General features: G+C 40.6%; 1 protein-coding gene across 1 annotated transcript in view; it reads right to left on the minus strand.

Moving 5' to 3' along the window:
• Positions 1-458: 458 nt before the first annotated feature.
• Positions 459-16,503, minus strand: part of LOC107198461 (neuronal acetylcholine receptor subunit alpha-7-like) — a 59,319-nt gene continuing 43,274 nt past the window's right edge. Inside the window, exons 9-10 of the mRNA XM_015615516.3 lie at positions 7,394-7,503; positions 459-2,008 (exon numbers count right to left, since the gene is read on the minus strand). Of these exons, the coding sequence (XP_015471002.1) occupies positions 1,487-2,008; positions 7,394-7,503 (632 nt within the window). The 3' untranslated portion in view covers positions 459-1,486. The remainder of the gene's footprint in view (positions 2,009-7,393; positions 7,504-16,503) is intronic.

Below are 16,503 nucleotides of genomic sequence, written 5' to 3' on the forward strand. Positions count from 1 at the left end.
TCTCACAGCAAGAAATAAGTAATTTTCTTAGTTATTGGTTTTAAACCACAACACATGATCATCTTCTTTCTCTCCAAACAGTGATGGTGGGAAGGATCCCATTACACAGATAGGGAAATGTTAATTTTTTATTAGCCCCGGAAAAACAGGAAGCTGAAAGTCAGCCAGAGCAGAAAATAGATTGTTATTTTCTTCCAGTGAATATTCAAAGATGCGTTGTGTTACTCCAAACAGGATAGGTGTCTACATCAGACCTTATCCTTTTGTAGCTCTGCAGTGATCAGCAGGGAAAATAAAATCATGCAAGAAAGGTGTCATTTCCACCCACACTACTGAGTAGAAAAAAAAGCTGCTATTGAGAATAGTGCTTTTTTCCCCCCCTTATATTTCAGGAAGTGGCATCATTCAATTATGTTTTATTAATATATAGACATTATATTAGAGAACATTTAGGGACAGAAAATTGATAATGAACATTGATACATTTAAGTTCAGCAAAATAAAATTAGTCTTTTATACACTCCTTTTAACAAAACCTAGTGACCATGTGGAAAGGAGAATAGAATTTACTAATAGAATTTTCAAAAAATACTACTTCGGTGGTATAAACTAGATAGGAAATCTGAACCAAATTAAATCTGTGGACCGTTTCCTAAATATTACGGAGACACAAGATTCTGCCCTATTTGCACAAAATTAGTCAGTATTAGTTTGGCAACTGCTTTCCAGGAGAGCAGTGATATTTCAAATTAAGTAGACTTTCAAGGTGACGGAAAAAGTTAAGCAAGCATTGTAAATTATATATACGATTGTCAGCAAGGAGAAAGAATTTTCTTTCCAATGTCACAACTAATATTTCCTAATTAAAAGAAAAGAACAAAACTGAACTGATTTTCTGGGGAAGATACATTCTTAACAAATTTACCAAGAAAACATTCCAGTCATTGTGCTAGCTTGAGCTAATATGATGATGGTTTATTTTCATAAATACAATATACAGCATCATGAGACTGGAGATATGTCTTCCAAATCTGAGAAGTGCATGTCACAGCCACACCAAACAATAATTATAAAACACAGACATACTGAAAACAACAAAACAATGCAAAACTTATCATTTTCAATAATAATTTAAATTAACAATATCCAAAAGTTCACAAATTCAAAATAATACGTTGCTATTAGTGTTAACTTGTAATAAATATATTATAGTATACTAATGTTTTGAATTCCTGTCTATCACTTATAACAGATCATGACAAAAGTACATGTGGCACTAGTCTATGACATAAGTAACAGAGTTCAATATATTTACTATTCAGTAACTACAATCACTAACATCAGGAATAATTATGTCCTGAAATTATTTTAATCCCCTTCTGTGTATGTTAGCACATATAAGTACACTTCTCTATTTGAGTTAAATTATCTAGTAAAATTACTGGCAATATTCACTTTTTGATTATCATGCTCATCTTTGACAACATTATGCAAAATCCTTTGAAACAGCTTCTATAAAATTTGGAGCAGACATGAGTATTGTAAATGTGCAAATGATGGCAAAAAGGGTAAATGCAACCAGACATAACCTGTCTATGACAGCAGCTGCAAACTTCCACTCACTGCAGATCTCTTCACCCTCATCTTGCTTCCTGAACCGCATTGCTATGAACTGCACTTCCTCCAGGATCTTCACAATCACTGGAAGAGTATCCATTAAAGCTTTCTTTTGCACGAGCTCAATATCTTCTGCTAAGGGGCAAGTCATCTTTCCGCCCTTGCTGCCCAGGTCGTTTTTCTGTGGGCAGCAGGGGCTCTCCATGGCGTGGTAGCTGTAGATGGTGTTGCCATTGCTGGACTGGTGCCCAGGAAGGACGTTCACCTCCATGCTGTTTACGCTCAGCTGGTGCTTGGAATAGCTATACTTGCAAGAGAGGGGCTTTATATTTTCCCCAGGTTTTTTCATTCGTAAAAACCAAGCACACCAATTCAGCAGGATGACACGGACCTGAAAGAGAGTTACCATGGCAGAAATACTCTTCGGCATTTTAAAAGTTTTTGAAACATTTTGTGACTATTATAGCTAGTCTTCACAGTCTCTGATTTCTGTGTTCTCCAGCTATCTGCTTTCAAAATGTTTGTTTGAGGGTCTGGCTTTTTACTGAGGATAGCCTTTTTTTTTCGATCTGTCTTGAACATAGGGGTGCACAATGTTCACTTTGGTTTATAAACCAAAAGAGATGCAAAATCTTACTTTACAGGATGGTCCTTGGAGACCATCTTTATCAAGCACTCCCAGACCTCTGCAGTTGAGTAGACAGCACAAAACTGGCTGTATGGTTTTCAAACATTTCTCACATTGTAAGGAAAGAGATACAGTCAAATACTTCTGGGGGCAAATATTTTGATTTTGCTGAAAAAAAAATTGCTATACAACAGATTCTAGAACATTTCCCATCCCCACTGCTATTTTTTACATCTAAATAAAAGACCTTGGCTGGGTTTTTGTGGTTTTTTTGAAAGCTATTTAATATTCCTTTGAGGAGTGCAACCACATATTACAGCAGGCTTTTTTTCAAAAGAGTAAATAAATTACATTTAGCAGTTCAAAATTGGAGTGCCACTATTAACTGCTGTCATATCCCTGTGTGCCGGTGCATCACAAGATGCTCTAACGTGCACATGGCAGACTGTGCCTCATATGTTTCTTGTCAAGGTCATTAAGTGAGCCAACTCTGGAGAGAGAATCCAGATTTTTTTCCCAGTGAACTGATCTTCAGATGTTTGGTCTGAAATTTGAGACTGCTAGAATTCCTGTTGGTAACACTGTTAAACACAAAAGGCAGAAGAAAGCTGTGAATTCAGTAAGGTCTTGTGTGAAGAACAGCAAGGTAAATTAGCAAAATCTTGTGATTGTAAGATCCTCCAGGTGTTATGCATACAAAATGGGCATTTACAATGTTCTTGAAAGGGAACAGGCCTCTTTGATGACTTTATCATCCTGGCTGCAAGCCAAATAATCTGACATTGAGGAGAGAACATATACGGCCTCTGGTTTCTTTTTTGAGCCTTGACTCACAAGGACTCCCTATGTAATCCTGTTCCTGTGACTTTGGTCATGTTTGACTTGGGACCACACTTTGCCTCCAAAGCTGTTTTAGATGCAGAAAAAGTTGGCTGCTGTGTTTGCACTGTACAGATAAGGAATGGCGAAATTGCAGCTAGCACTCTGAGTTCCTGCTGTAATGAGAAGCATAATTTCAGAAAGGAGGGAGCACTAATAACCACAGATAGGAATAATAATAATAATAATAATAATAATAATAGTAATAATAATAATAATAATAATATAGCCAAAACAAATTACTAGTGAAATGCAGTTACACAATTTTTTAGTTCTGCAATGTGAGGTCTTCTAGGTCAGAGCCCTATACCATTTTCTGTGAGAAATTTTGCTCTCTACCACAAGTGAATTTTTTGTTCTTCATTATATGGTATTGGCTGAAATAGAGTTAATATTTTTCCTAGAAGCAGTGTAGTGTTCTAGATTCAGTCTGAGAATAATGTTGATAAAACACTGATGTTTTGGTTGTTGGAAAGTAGTGCTTACTCTGAATGAAGGACTTTGCAGTTTCTTGTGCTCTGCCAGTGAGCAGGTGCACACAATGCCATGAGGAAGCATGGCCAGGATAGCTGACCTGAACTAGCCAGAGAGATATTTGAAAAGAATATAGTGTGGGGAGTTGGTTGGAGGCTGTCAATTGCTGCTCAAAAACAGGCTGTGCATCAGTCAGCAGGTGGTGAGCAACTATATTGTGCATCACTTTTCTTTTGTATTTTATTACTTTCTCTCTCTCATCCTTGCTGTTATTATTATTTTATGATTAATTAATAACGATAATATTGATAATATTAATATTATTAATATAATTATATTGTATAATGCTTCAATTATTAAACTGTCCTCTCAAACCACGAAGTGTTGGAGGTTTTTTCTGATTCTCATTCTCACAAGGGAAGGGAGCTGGGATGTGAGCAAGTGGCTGTCTGGTACTTAGGTGCCAGCTGGGTTTAAATGATGACAGTCCTGAAAGATTGTTTTCCATTACTCATATTATTTTGCTTTAAATATTTAATTATTTCCTCCATAGTCACCACAAACAAATAGTAACCTATAGAGTTTCAGCCTAAAGAACGGACTCTGCCTTTAATTGAACTTAATTATAATGTGCTCAGACTGCTCAAGGACACAAATGGGACAACATGGAACAAAATAAAGATCTTAATTGCTAGCAATGTGTCAACAGTGTAGGTTGCAGAGGGGAGAGACAACTAATTCTCTAGGACTATGAAATTCCAAAACTAAGTCAGACAAACTTTCTTACTAGAAGATGTTAATATGTCTGCCTTAACTCTGAAAGGAGATGTGAAAAAAACACTTTAACGTAGGAATGCTGACTTTTCTTTCAAGACAGAGTTTTTATTCCTTAGGGAAATTACATTTATAACTACAGTCAAACCCATTTCCCATAGAAAAATAAATACCCAGAAGACAGTAAGACAGCTTTTAATTAGCTTGGACTTCAAATGCCCTATTTCCTTGAAAACACAGACACTCAGGCATCAACCTCTTCTTGTCATACCAATTAACTCAAGACACAGCTGCAGCATACAGCCTTTTGGAAAACAGCTGAGTATGATAATATGAATATATACTCTCACCTGCATTGCCTTGTATGGATTTCTATGAAGAAAGTATATAGGTACAGCTGTCTTTAGAGGTCAACAACCCTTCTGTGAGCCTCTCCTAGCTATAATGCAGCTGTGCTGCTAGCTTCCTTCACAACCATCTGCCTGGCCTAATCCAGAGCAGACAGTCTCCAGTTAAAGCTCTCTTGATAAGGGACAACTGCACCTGAGTAGAACTGTGCATGTCCAGGTTTGAAGCATATCATAAGAGAAGCCTGAAACATAACAAACCTGCTTTAGGCACAACAAAGAGCCAGAGTTCTCTTGCCTTTTCCCACAAAACCCCTTCTTCCCTCAGTGCTTGGTCTCTCCATATCTCTTTCCCATACAACAGTTTTGGCTGTCAGTAGAGAAAGTCAGTTGAGCTGTAGTCCACAACTGAAGTTATCCATTCCCAAACAGCTCCTTAGCTGGACCTTCTTTAGTGTTCTTTTCCATCTTAGCTCAGCAGACATTATCAGAAGTGTCAATCAGCCAGTGACTCTCATTTCTCAACTGAGTTGCCAACAAATGCCCTGACTGAACACCTTGGATTTAAATTCCTCTCTTGGAAAAAGTTTGTAAGTCAAAGATTAATAGAAAGGAAAACACAATTCTAAGCAGTGGAATAAGGAAAGAGAACACCTACAGAGAGGCTAAACACTAACAGGCACTTTCTTCCCTCTTCTGTTGCAAAGTGCAAGCAAAGACCCCTTGAGAGATGGCAGGGAAAATAAACTGCTCAGCTGTAAATGGTTTATAAAGTAGGTGTGTTTAGGAAATGTATCCATTCAAATCTTCTGGGTCTGCAGAAGCTCCCACACATGCCCAATTGCCCAATGCCTCCTCCTGCAAGTGACTCCAGCAGACAAATCCTTTTAAGCAGGAGGTGATAACAATCCTGTAACAATATCTAATTAATCAGGGTCAGAGTTTGCAATAAACTGATGCCTGGCTCTAACAGGAAGAGGACATTGGGAAGTAAATGGTAAGGGCAGGAACTTGTACTGGAAATGCAGAAATCTGTAATTAAAAAGCTTTTCTTCTTTCTTAAGTTATTTCTTCACTTCAGGTTTATTTTTTTATACTGAGCGAAAGTCTTTCAAGGTGTCTGTGTAAGAAACACCTGACATAGGTGGAGAAGCAAAATTGGAAAAAAACCCAACAGAACAACAACAAAAATAATAGAGAAATACATGAATTCTAATAACTGAGTCTTGGCCATGTCTTGTAGAGTAAAAGTGCCTGCTTTTGTGGGGTCAGTCTTTTCCCTACACACTTGCCATTCACTCTTTTGCTCTTGAGATCCCTCAGCCCTGTCAGCTTGTCTGGTCTACAGCTTTTACAGTCTATCATCTGCACTTCCCAGTAATGTTTTCCATAGCTTTTGCTTTCTGATGGCATGTTTTGTAATGTATGCCAGTTCAGCTGTCAGACCACTTGAACAAGGCTCCTCATGAATGAGAATTTACTGCACATTGTGTTTTCAGCCAAGAACACGAGACTGGTAGAGAGCAAGAGCTGACCTGCAGGGCCTATGAGCAGGTCTAACATGAGCCATTGTGTCTGGGCTCCTCAAAAAGCAATCAAATGGGCTCTATTACACTGCTGCAGACTCTGTTCATGCAGATATCTGAAGCACGTTTCCCAGATTTGTGCCCTTAGGTTTTGCCTATAGGCAGGTTCATCCAGAATTCACATTCTCTGCTGCTTTGAAAGTAAGAGGTTTTTTAATCATACAGCACTTTTGGAAATATTTGTAAGGATGCTTAATTGTTATTTGACTTTAAAAAATAAATTGCATTGAAGTGGCAGTTTATTTTAAGACAGGAATTAGAAAGCAGCTCTGCACTTGGGCTGACATTGGTAACCATGTGATACTCAATTATCCACAGCATGTCAGGATAATTGTGTAGCATGACAAATGTGGTGAACAAGACATCAGAGGATGTTGTACAACCAGACTCCTACAAACAAGGTGGTTGATAGCTAGGTAGGTAAACTGTGACTACCAGTATCTTCTTCAGCTTTTGTTCTTTTTCATTCTGTAAACACAAGCACACCTTGCATAATCTAAAATCTATTAGGAAAAGGAGAGAGGGGTAAAAAAAACATTATTTTCTTTTAACTTGAAAATCTAAAGGAAATATTCCATTTGAAAGCCAGCTGGCATTGGTGCCAGACCTCACTGGGCTGACAAAGTCTGTTGCTGTAGAGAAAAGCGGGCCCACATGCAAATGTGGGCATAGATCAGATGGCAGCAGACAAACTGCCCAGTAGAGACGAGTGTTTGTTTAGCACATTCTGTCAGTACTGGTGTCTGCTGGATAAGAAATTAAAGGTTTGCACTTGCAAAGTGGGTGCTGAATGAGATAACTTTGTCATGACTCAACCACTCCATCGTAAGTTTGAAAGGAAAGGCCAAATGGGAGGAATTATTTTTAATGGAGAATAAGAGAAACTGTTTGTACCGGGAAAGCACATTTAATATGCTTGTTCTTTCCCTTCAATTGCAAACGTAAGTGTAAACTATGCTGTTTGTAACCATCTCTTCAGATTAATGGAGAACAACTTCTGTCTCTCACCTATAACAAATTTACTGTAGCTTTTAAACAATTTTCTTTCAGTGGTAACCTCCTAAATGTTTATCACCAAAGCTCCTTACCCATTTGGGCATCTTTCCTGCTTGGGGGTCATGATGATGAAACTGCAGAACCAGCACTGTTACCACCACAGACAGACCAACGATGACCATGATGCTAGCAAAATACTGAGCTGCAAGCAAAAGGAGGACTTGGTTAAGGGGGGGGAAAATACAAAAAAAGCATATAATATCCCTTGGCCATGCCTCAAGATCTACATTTGAGAAGCACTGCACCACATCTGAACACCCTCTTTTCTGGTCTGCTGCACTGGAGCATTAGAGGTATGTATCTGCTCAGCCCCCTCCTCTCCTTGTGAGAGAAGGCCTAGAACACACAAAAGGTGAAAACTGTTTGGTTTTTGACCTAGAAGAGGAGTGTAGGGCCTCATGGTAAGAACACCTTTGTGCCTGCTGCCCAGACAATGAGAAGCTGAGCTGATAACACCCACTGAACGTCAGCATTCCCAATCCCAGGCCTTCCATGGAACCAGCAGAGATGCTGGAGATACTGTCGTCATGATGCCTCTGGACCCCTTCAAGAGCTGTCATCAGTTCCCCACCTTTTCCCCACTATTGCTCCCAGGTTGGTTAGGCATATTTCTCATTAATCTTCTTAGCCCTCGGGACCACTTCTTCTAGTTTCTATGGAAGTACACTACAGCCTCCTAGAATGCTAAATTTAAATCTGCTGTGCAGGAAAGAAACCAAGATCTTGAAAGCCAGAACTGAGGCATGAAGCCATATCACCTAAGTGGCAGCACAGCCTCCTCATGCCAGGAGAGAGGGTGATGCACTGGAGCGTAAAGCAGAATTACCCACAGGGGTAATGACATTTGAAGGTTTCAGTGGCAAAATACCAGAGAGCATTACTGTTGGCTGACATAATGGTGTAATGTGGGAAAGCACATCATATTGCAGCCTCTTGCAACCACCAGCCCTCCCTCCTGCAGCTTGAAGGAAAAGTAGAAAATTCAATCACAGCTCCAAAGCAAGTTTTGTTCTGCCTGTTTCTTCATATCCCACTGCTTCAGGAGGAAAAAGCTTATCTACAATGAGGTTCTAAGGCCTACATGAAAACAAGGCTGCAATTGCTTCAAGAGGTATGGCTTTTCATGACAAAATGAATTATGTATCTAGATAAGAACACTCCCAAGGGTGACATGAATTAAAAGGTCTCTATTGCACTTATTCATAGAGAGGAGAGTCAGCAAGCAGGCAGAAGGAGAGCAAACCAGGCTTCAGGGAAACTGTCACACGGCCCATGTAACAGAGAAACACAGCAGTGTTGACATTGTTGGTTTAATTACTGCCATCAGTCACTAAATAACTTCCTTAAACTCTATGCATTTTGATACCACCACACTTCAAAGGTCTGAGATGGTCCATTTAAAATGGCTTTTAGCTGAGATTATTCTCATATCCTTGAAAAATTAGTCACCTGGTTAAACTTGGAAACAACTTGATAATATCTGACTCATAATCCTAGCCAATGCTTAGCAGAGGAATTGACCCAGGGTTTTTTATGCTGTAAATCCCGGAACAGATGTCAGGAAACAGCTGTGTAGACCTGCTAGTAAATAGAGAACACTTCTCTCCAGAACACACTGGGAGCCAGAGGGAAGCCAGGGACCCATAAAGGAAGATATTTTATAGTTTTGCCTGGTGGTAGGCAAGGAAGAGGCTGGAGATGGGTCATCTACATTTTGAGGGGAGGAATGGGGTGCTCCAGTTTAAGGTACATGGAAGTCTTCAGTTGGAAAGTAAGTATGGAGGACATCACGCATGCTACTTGAGCCCTGTGTGTTAATATGAGGCAGTCAAATGTGTACAAGATATCTGTGAAATCTGGCAGGCAGATCTATGCCTACCAGGTAGGTGTGGGTGCTGTATTCACAGAGAATATCACAAAGTCCTGGAAATGCCCAGGACTCGCTGGATTTTGCCACTCCTGAAGAGACAAGAGTGAAAGTGGAGGAAAAAGATATCAATGACTGGCACAGCTGCTGGTCTTTCACATCTCTAGCTGGAGATATGATGGAGACTATTGCCTCCTTTTATGTGACAGGAGAAGGTAGAACTGATAGCCATTGATCAAAAAGGAATAATTGATAGATCATGCTAGATCACATGCCCACACCCATGCCCATGCATCTGCTCGATTGAAAACCTGACTGTCCTTACAATCTAGAACAAGGCAGGGATGGCCAAGACCATGGGTCCAGACTCAGTAAACATTCCCCTGTAAGGGAAGGGCTGAGAACTCAGTGGGTATGTCCACAAGGCAAAACATTCCTGGCTCTGAAATTATAACCTTAGCATTTTCTGATCTTTTCTTCCAGGGTTTAATTCTACATCTCCTCTTTCCTGGCAGCAGAAAAACATAGTCTTAGTGCAGCAGGAGTAAGACAGATGAGGAAAACTCCTGTGCTGTACTCCATACACTTCCTTAAAAATATGGCCTAATCTTTCAGTCTGCTCTTTTCTGTTTCTGACAATCCTTTGCCCTCACACCAGCAAGGTCAAACCCATCATTTGGTGACAGCTACAAGAGCTGCTTTCCCTGTTCATCTGTGAGGAGCCGGTGTTTTTTTTTGTTTTGTTTATGTCTCAACATATTATGTTTTTTGTTATGTCTCAACAATGGCTGTCAGAGGCACGTAGGTAGGGTAGACATGGCCACATGTGCCATATCTACGAGTCAGCCAGGAGAAGATGGAGGAAAGCCTTATCTCTGAGGAGACTTTGCCAGGCCACCAAGTCCTGTCTCACATGGGACAAGCCAGTAGGGGACCACTGAAGAACTGCACCCCAGAGACATTCTCCAGTCAGATGGCAAAAGGTGTCCAGCACGGGATGCAATGGGACATCGGACTGGGCCAGTGGTCTCCTGTCAGAAAGCAGGCTTGGACAGGAGCCAGGGGCATAAAAAGTAACTGCACCCCCAAGCTCCGGGGGCTGCTCTGGCACTTGTCTTTTGACTCTTTTGGGGGCTTTTCGAACTTGGTTTTGGGCTCCTGCCTTTTTGGCTCTCCTGCCCTTGCTGGCTCCTGCTCACCCTCGTGTCTGTCCTGCCTCCCTGTGTTCCTGACCAGCGCCCTCCTGCTTGATCTCTGCACCGCTGCCTGAATCTCTTGCATCCAACCCTGCCTGCCTTGGAGCATGACCACCAGTGTGATGCTCACTACAGCCCTGTCCAGGCTCCTGGAGCTCCTGCCTGAGCCCCCCTCACCTCGTGTGTGTCGCCCGTGGCCGCAGCAGCCGTGCCTGGGCAGGCAGCGAGCACAGCACTGCCCTGGGACATGGACTGCTCTTCCCGACCCCCGGTGGTAATGCCCTCTTTTCCCTGTCTCCCCTCTCTCTCTCCCTCTCTCCCATTTTTCTTCCTCTTGCTCTGCATTCTCTAGCCCTCTTTAGTGGGGTGACCCCTTTTAATTTTGTCTTTTAGTTACCAATAAATGGTTCTCAGGTACAATGTTTTCCTCATTTGGCTTAATTTCCTTCCCGACCATCCATTATTAAAAGTAGTTCCCCACAGTAGAATGCAACATCACCTCTAGCATCCTCTCTGATTATGACTATGACTCGGACCTGTCCAGCAAACCTGTGAGCAGAGAAGCCTTGCTGCTGAAAGGATCAAACTACAGTGCTCATTGGATAATACTTCCTTGGAGACACAGGCTTTAATCTTCGCTCAATCTACCCTAGCCACACCCTCCCCTGAATTAGCAAACTCTATTTCTGGGTCTCCACTGATGTTGCTGAGCACAAAAATAGGATGCTCTCTGGTGAGGTGGGGCATGGGGGAGGCAAGTAATGAGCTTTGGTCTCCCAAGCAACAACCTTGACCTAGCCACCAGACCTTTTCTGGCAGTATTTTAGGAACCATCCTAAATCCTATTTATTCATTTAGTGCTTTGAAGATGTTGCTCCCACAAAGTCCTATGTCCATGTGTCTGCTGACAGAGGTAAAGGCAAATCTGATTTTACAAAGAATTTCAGCCCCTTTCACTTAAACTGCAGGAGGAAAACTCCTACTAAACATCTCTCTGTGTCCTACTTGTAACTCCTAGTTACTAGATCAGCTTGGAACCTTTAACAATTCCCTTCACTGTGGGAAGTGTCAGGAGCAGCAATCCGAAATCAGGGTGAATGTGAAAGACCAGGAATCTGATTGCTGATAATTCAACTGCTCTGAGGCAGAGCTCAGATGTGACTGGCACATTCTGGAGAGGAAGTAGCTCAGTTGCACTCTGCTCTGGGTAGCTGCCCCATGCCAGAAAAATGCACCAGTGTTTGGAGCATGTGTTTGGAGCCTCTCAATATCCCTTACTTACACAGCAACATTTTTCAGGGATACTGAGGTCTGTATCAGTCACTTCTAAGTGCTCCTCATACATTTTAAAACCTGTATGATGTTTTCTTCAGCAGAGGTGAGTAAACAAAACTGCTGGTTTGGATGCCTGAATGATCTTCAAGAAGTATGAAATATTTGCTCTTGTACAATTGATTTTCTTCCTTTTCTTTGCCAGAGGCATTATGTAACATACTATCTGGACAGCAGTTTTAACATCTAGGAATTGTCATCTGTCCCAGGACAATCAGAGGATGATCAGGTGCTGTTGTCATAACAAATATGGATCTAATAAAACCATAGATAGTCAGAAGGTCTTCTAAAAAGTCAGTGAGAACAGCTATTTGTTCTTTGCAGGCATACTCTGATGTCACCTTTATCAAAAGGATAACAATGATTTCCAACTCATAATTTGAAGAGCACTCAGTACCATTTTTGAATGTTTTGTGTCATCTGATGTTATAGAAGCACCTTAGGATTATTTCAGAGATGTTTTGGAAGACATACTGCTGAAGTGGAACTGGATTAACTTCAAGGGCCGATTAAGGGCAGGGTAAACAAAACAGATAGGAAAGATAGATGTTTTACCTTGATTTTGTCACTGAAAATTGATATATCATATCATATATCATATATCATATTATATCATATCATATATATCATATCATGCTAGCAGTTATCATATGACCCAGATTTGTTAACACAGTTAATCACAAGAAAAACAGAGCATCTGCACTGTGACCAGATACAGTCTTGTTGCAGTGAAATACTAGGGGAAGGAGGAAAGTGTTGTGCTCAGGTATTCACATTGATCAAGTTGGATGCTGAATGCTTCCCACTGGTGTTCCTGTTTCTATTCTATCTTTTCAGAAAACATCAGGTTTTGCATGTGGAATGAATAACTGGGTTAGAGCCACTCTAAGTCCAGTAATTTCAGTCATTCGAGGCTAAATGCTTTGTGCTTTTTGTGAGCTCAGAATGAGATATTCACTGCTCCTCCTTCTGGAAATGGTCCAGGTGAAAGAAGTAAATACTTTGGAGGTTGATGAAAACCTCAGGTACTGGCAGAGGGGCTTGCAACCCCCCTTCTTCTTTTCTCCTATGGTAGGGACTAGGCCTGGCGCTGGGCAGATGCTGTGACAGTCTCCAAGGGGCAATGGCTTTTCCTTTTTACTTTTACTGTTGTACAGAGACAGCAAATAAATACAGAAGCAGACAAAGTATTATAGTACTTGTGTTTTGAAACTCTTCTTCCATATGCTTTTGAAGAATAGAAGTGGGAGTTTGAAAAGTAAAACCCTTCTATTATTTCATTTGATAGTATTTTTCTGTAAAGATAAAGCATTCAAGACTCTTGGCTTTGGGAAAAGCATCACTGAGCACGGGGAATGAAACTGTAAGGGCTGCCATGAAGGAGAATTTCTGTTTCATGAAAGAGATTGAGCAGGGTCCTGACTCTGACAAGGTACCAGGCAGGACCATGAGAGGATAGGGGATAAAAGCCCTCCAAAAGCTCAAAAAGGGACAGAGTAAAGAGATGGCATCAGCTGAGAACATACTTGAAGATAACAAAAAACGTAATAGGGATTAATCTAATTTTCTTTCTAGTAAGAACAACTAATGCCTTATGTTCATAACATAAAACAATCTGTAACTCCCGAAGGTGACAAAGCACTACATTGCTTCCCTGTCCTGGTAATTTCCAGTCTCATTTGCAGTATGAAAAAATGCAAGAAATCACCCCAAGCATCTGCTGCAAAAGTACTAACTACAGTGCAAAGTGTTCATGCTTACTGAAATGGCATAGGCGTGGAAAGGAACAGCAAGGAGGGGACACAGCTGGAAAACACCATCATAATGAAGCCCTAAGCAGCAAGTTGTTGCTTTTAAAAAAGCAGAGGAGGTTGGCAAAATGAGATGCAGTTTTGATAACTGTAGATAATTTTTTTTTATTGATTTTTATTGATACATCCCGCAAAAATGTCAAGCATGATGTTAATCATAGGAAGTGCCAGTTCCTCATATTATGAAGCTCATGTTCCTCTTTCAAACACTGTCTACATACCAGCTTCCTGGTGTTTCCCACTTTCTGCTAAAAACTCCTTTTTAAGCAAAAAAACCCTCTTGATCCAAAATCAGTGGAGTTATTTTGGAGACAGCTCATGGAAAATAAGGATTTGCAGCACTTTGGAATTATTTTGGCATGGAAAACAATCAAAAATTATTAACCACTTCTCCTGTGCAAGGGGAAGCCTCAAATTGCAAGGTATAAAAAGTGTTTACATAAGAAACAAATCATCTGAATGGCCTGAGACATCTGAACATCTAATTTCAAGATTTGGCTTTTGGGCAGAAGCATGCTTTATCTGCTTTGACAAAGTACTTTGGAAGTGGTACTTTCTCAGAGCACGGGCCAGGATGGAGAGAGAGCTGCTAAATCAGAGGCTATTGCAGCTTTGGTCTAATGCTGAAGGAGTCCAGCCATGGGTGCTGCTGGCTGTTTTTCTGTGTGTCTCTACCTTCTGTGCTACCTGGGCCTGAACTCAAAGCCTGCAAAGCTTCAGGTCAATACAAGTGCAAAGAGCTTTGTGAGGTTTTCAAAGCAGGCATTTTAGGGTGTGTCTCTGCACAGTGTCACCCTGTCCTCACAGTGGTGGGACCTCAGCACAGGAAAACAGAGGTGGGTGAAATAAGTTCTGCACAGCCTTAACACTGGCTGTGGATTGATCCGTCTTTCTGAAAAACTGGCTGATTTTGGTAGGAACTAAATATTAAATTTGGAGATTAATTTTTTTTTATGTCTATGAGCCCAAACTAGCAAGTTTTCCTGAGGCATTATTGAAGACTTTCCCACAGCTGTGAAAGATAGATTTGATTCTGGTCACTGCTTTATTTGGTACCACTGGAAGTGGGACCACATGACCACCGACTCTGTAATCTTAAGGAGGCTCCAGCTAAAGGTAAGTGTTTTAGTTAGGAATCTGCATTGACTTTCAGGACTTTGTTCCTTAGTGACTTCATAGCGCATGATTTCCTTAATTATAAGGTTGCTTTTGGATAGAAAACACAGTTTAATGAAACAGATCAAGGATATGAAGACTTTAAAGGAATTCAGGCATATGTCTATTGCCAAGAAAGGAACTCATCCTTTCCTGAGAAATGGCCATATAACCATTACCAAAACCAAATCCTTGTCCACTATTATTTACCTAAAATAATAGAATCATTTAGGTTTGAAAAGACCTCTAATATAATCGGGTTCAATTGTCACCTAACATGGATCCCAATGTCTTTATAAAAAAAAAAATAGTCCTTACAGTATAGAGCTAAATACTTCAAATGTAATTTTCAGATTAATTGCCTAGTCCTTTAATTTCAAAAGGCAGAGCCTGAACTTTTTCAAAGGTTCTAATTAAAATAACAGTATTTGTTAATAACAGTATTTGTTTAATTTTGATTTAATTGCTGAACCAGGAAATGGTTACATCTTCCTATGTGTTTCACTGGATGTAAGCAATAATAGGGACTGGAAGGTGCATGAAATCCACATTAAATTACTGTCATTTGCAATGCAAAACAAATCTGCATAATCACATAGGTTTTTAGAAAGAGAAAAAAACAAGTTGTCTTTTACCTGAGCTCTATCATGCAGGGTTTATGATTTTAGCCAGTGATTAGCGCAGTCAGACCAGTAATTCAGCTGTGTAACACATCTGGAGTTCTCTGCATTTCTGTACATACTTTCCTCAAATAATGAACTCCAGTTTTCTACTTACAAAGACTCTTGGTAAAAGTAACTTCAAAGAGAAAAATTAAAAATAAGTAAAATCATGACTGCAGCAAGACGTACTTCCCACAAAGCATGATTAAGCTACAGTAGGAAGGGTAAGTTTAGGACACAGTTGCTACTGCATAGCCATGGTCTGAAAGTCTCTCAGGAGCTACACTCTAGAGGTTTTAAATGCCAGTAGGGACTTTAAGTACTTTGCAGAGAAAGAATCCTTGTCCATAAAGTTGACTTGTGCTGGATTCTAGTCAAACTGTTGAGTTTCTAGATGTCATGTGACTTCAACTCTTTTGATTTAAATTATTAAGTTTATTTCTGTGCTATGGGTGATTAATGTTTTAAACAGAAACAGAGGCATTGTTCCCTGGTTCAGCTTTTTCCTTTCACTGGCATCTCTGTGGAAGGGCAGGATTTCACTTTTGAAATATCGTGGTGCCTTTCTTTGCATACATGTATGCTGTTGAAAACTGGGTTTTGAAAATAAATATTTTCCACAAAAGGAAGGGTGTGCTAGAAAAGGATGGGAGCTGATATGCTGCTGGACAAGGAGCAGCTAGCTACTGATGTGAATGCAGACCCCAAGAAAGCTGAGGGAGAGCACGGGGCCAGCCTGTCCATCTGGAACATTTCTTGGCACCGAAAGTGGATTGCTCACTGTGGAAAGGAAAGCTCTACCCATAACCCTGCGGCAGGAGCAGCAGGGTTCTGGTGCTCAAAGTTGCTGAGCAGCCTGCTGCTGATTCCTAGGCCAAGTTTTGTCACTTGTTCTTTACAGAAAAATAAATTGACTTGTTTTTATCATTTATTAACATGATGGTTGGTAGGCTACTGAGAAATGGGAATCTCTTGTCTGGGGAAGTTGGATGTGTGGGGTAAGAGAGTCTCTGCTTTGGGCAGCTTTATAAACAGAGAGAATGCAGAGCACATAACAAGGAAGGGGTGACCCACTTTGCAAAGGTATAAAAAAGGAACTGTCTTGTCCCACTTTCATCC

This window comes from Parus major, chromosome Z, assembly GCF_001522545.3.
Source record: "Parus major isolate Abel chromosome Z, Parus_major1.1, whole genome shotgun sequence".
In the NCBI taxonomy this organism is placed as follows: Eukaryota; Metazoa; Chordata; class Aves; order Passeriformes; family Paridae; genus Parus; species Parus major.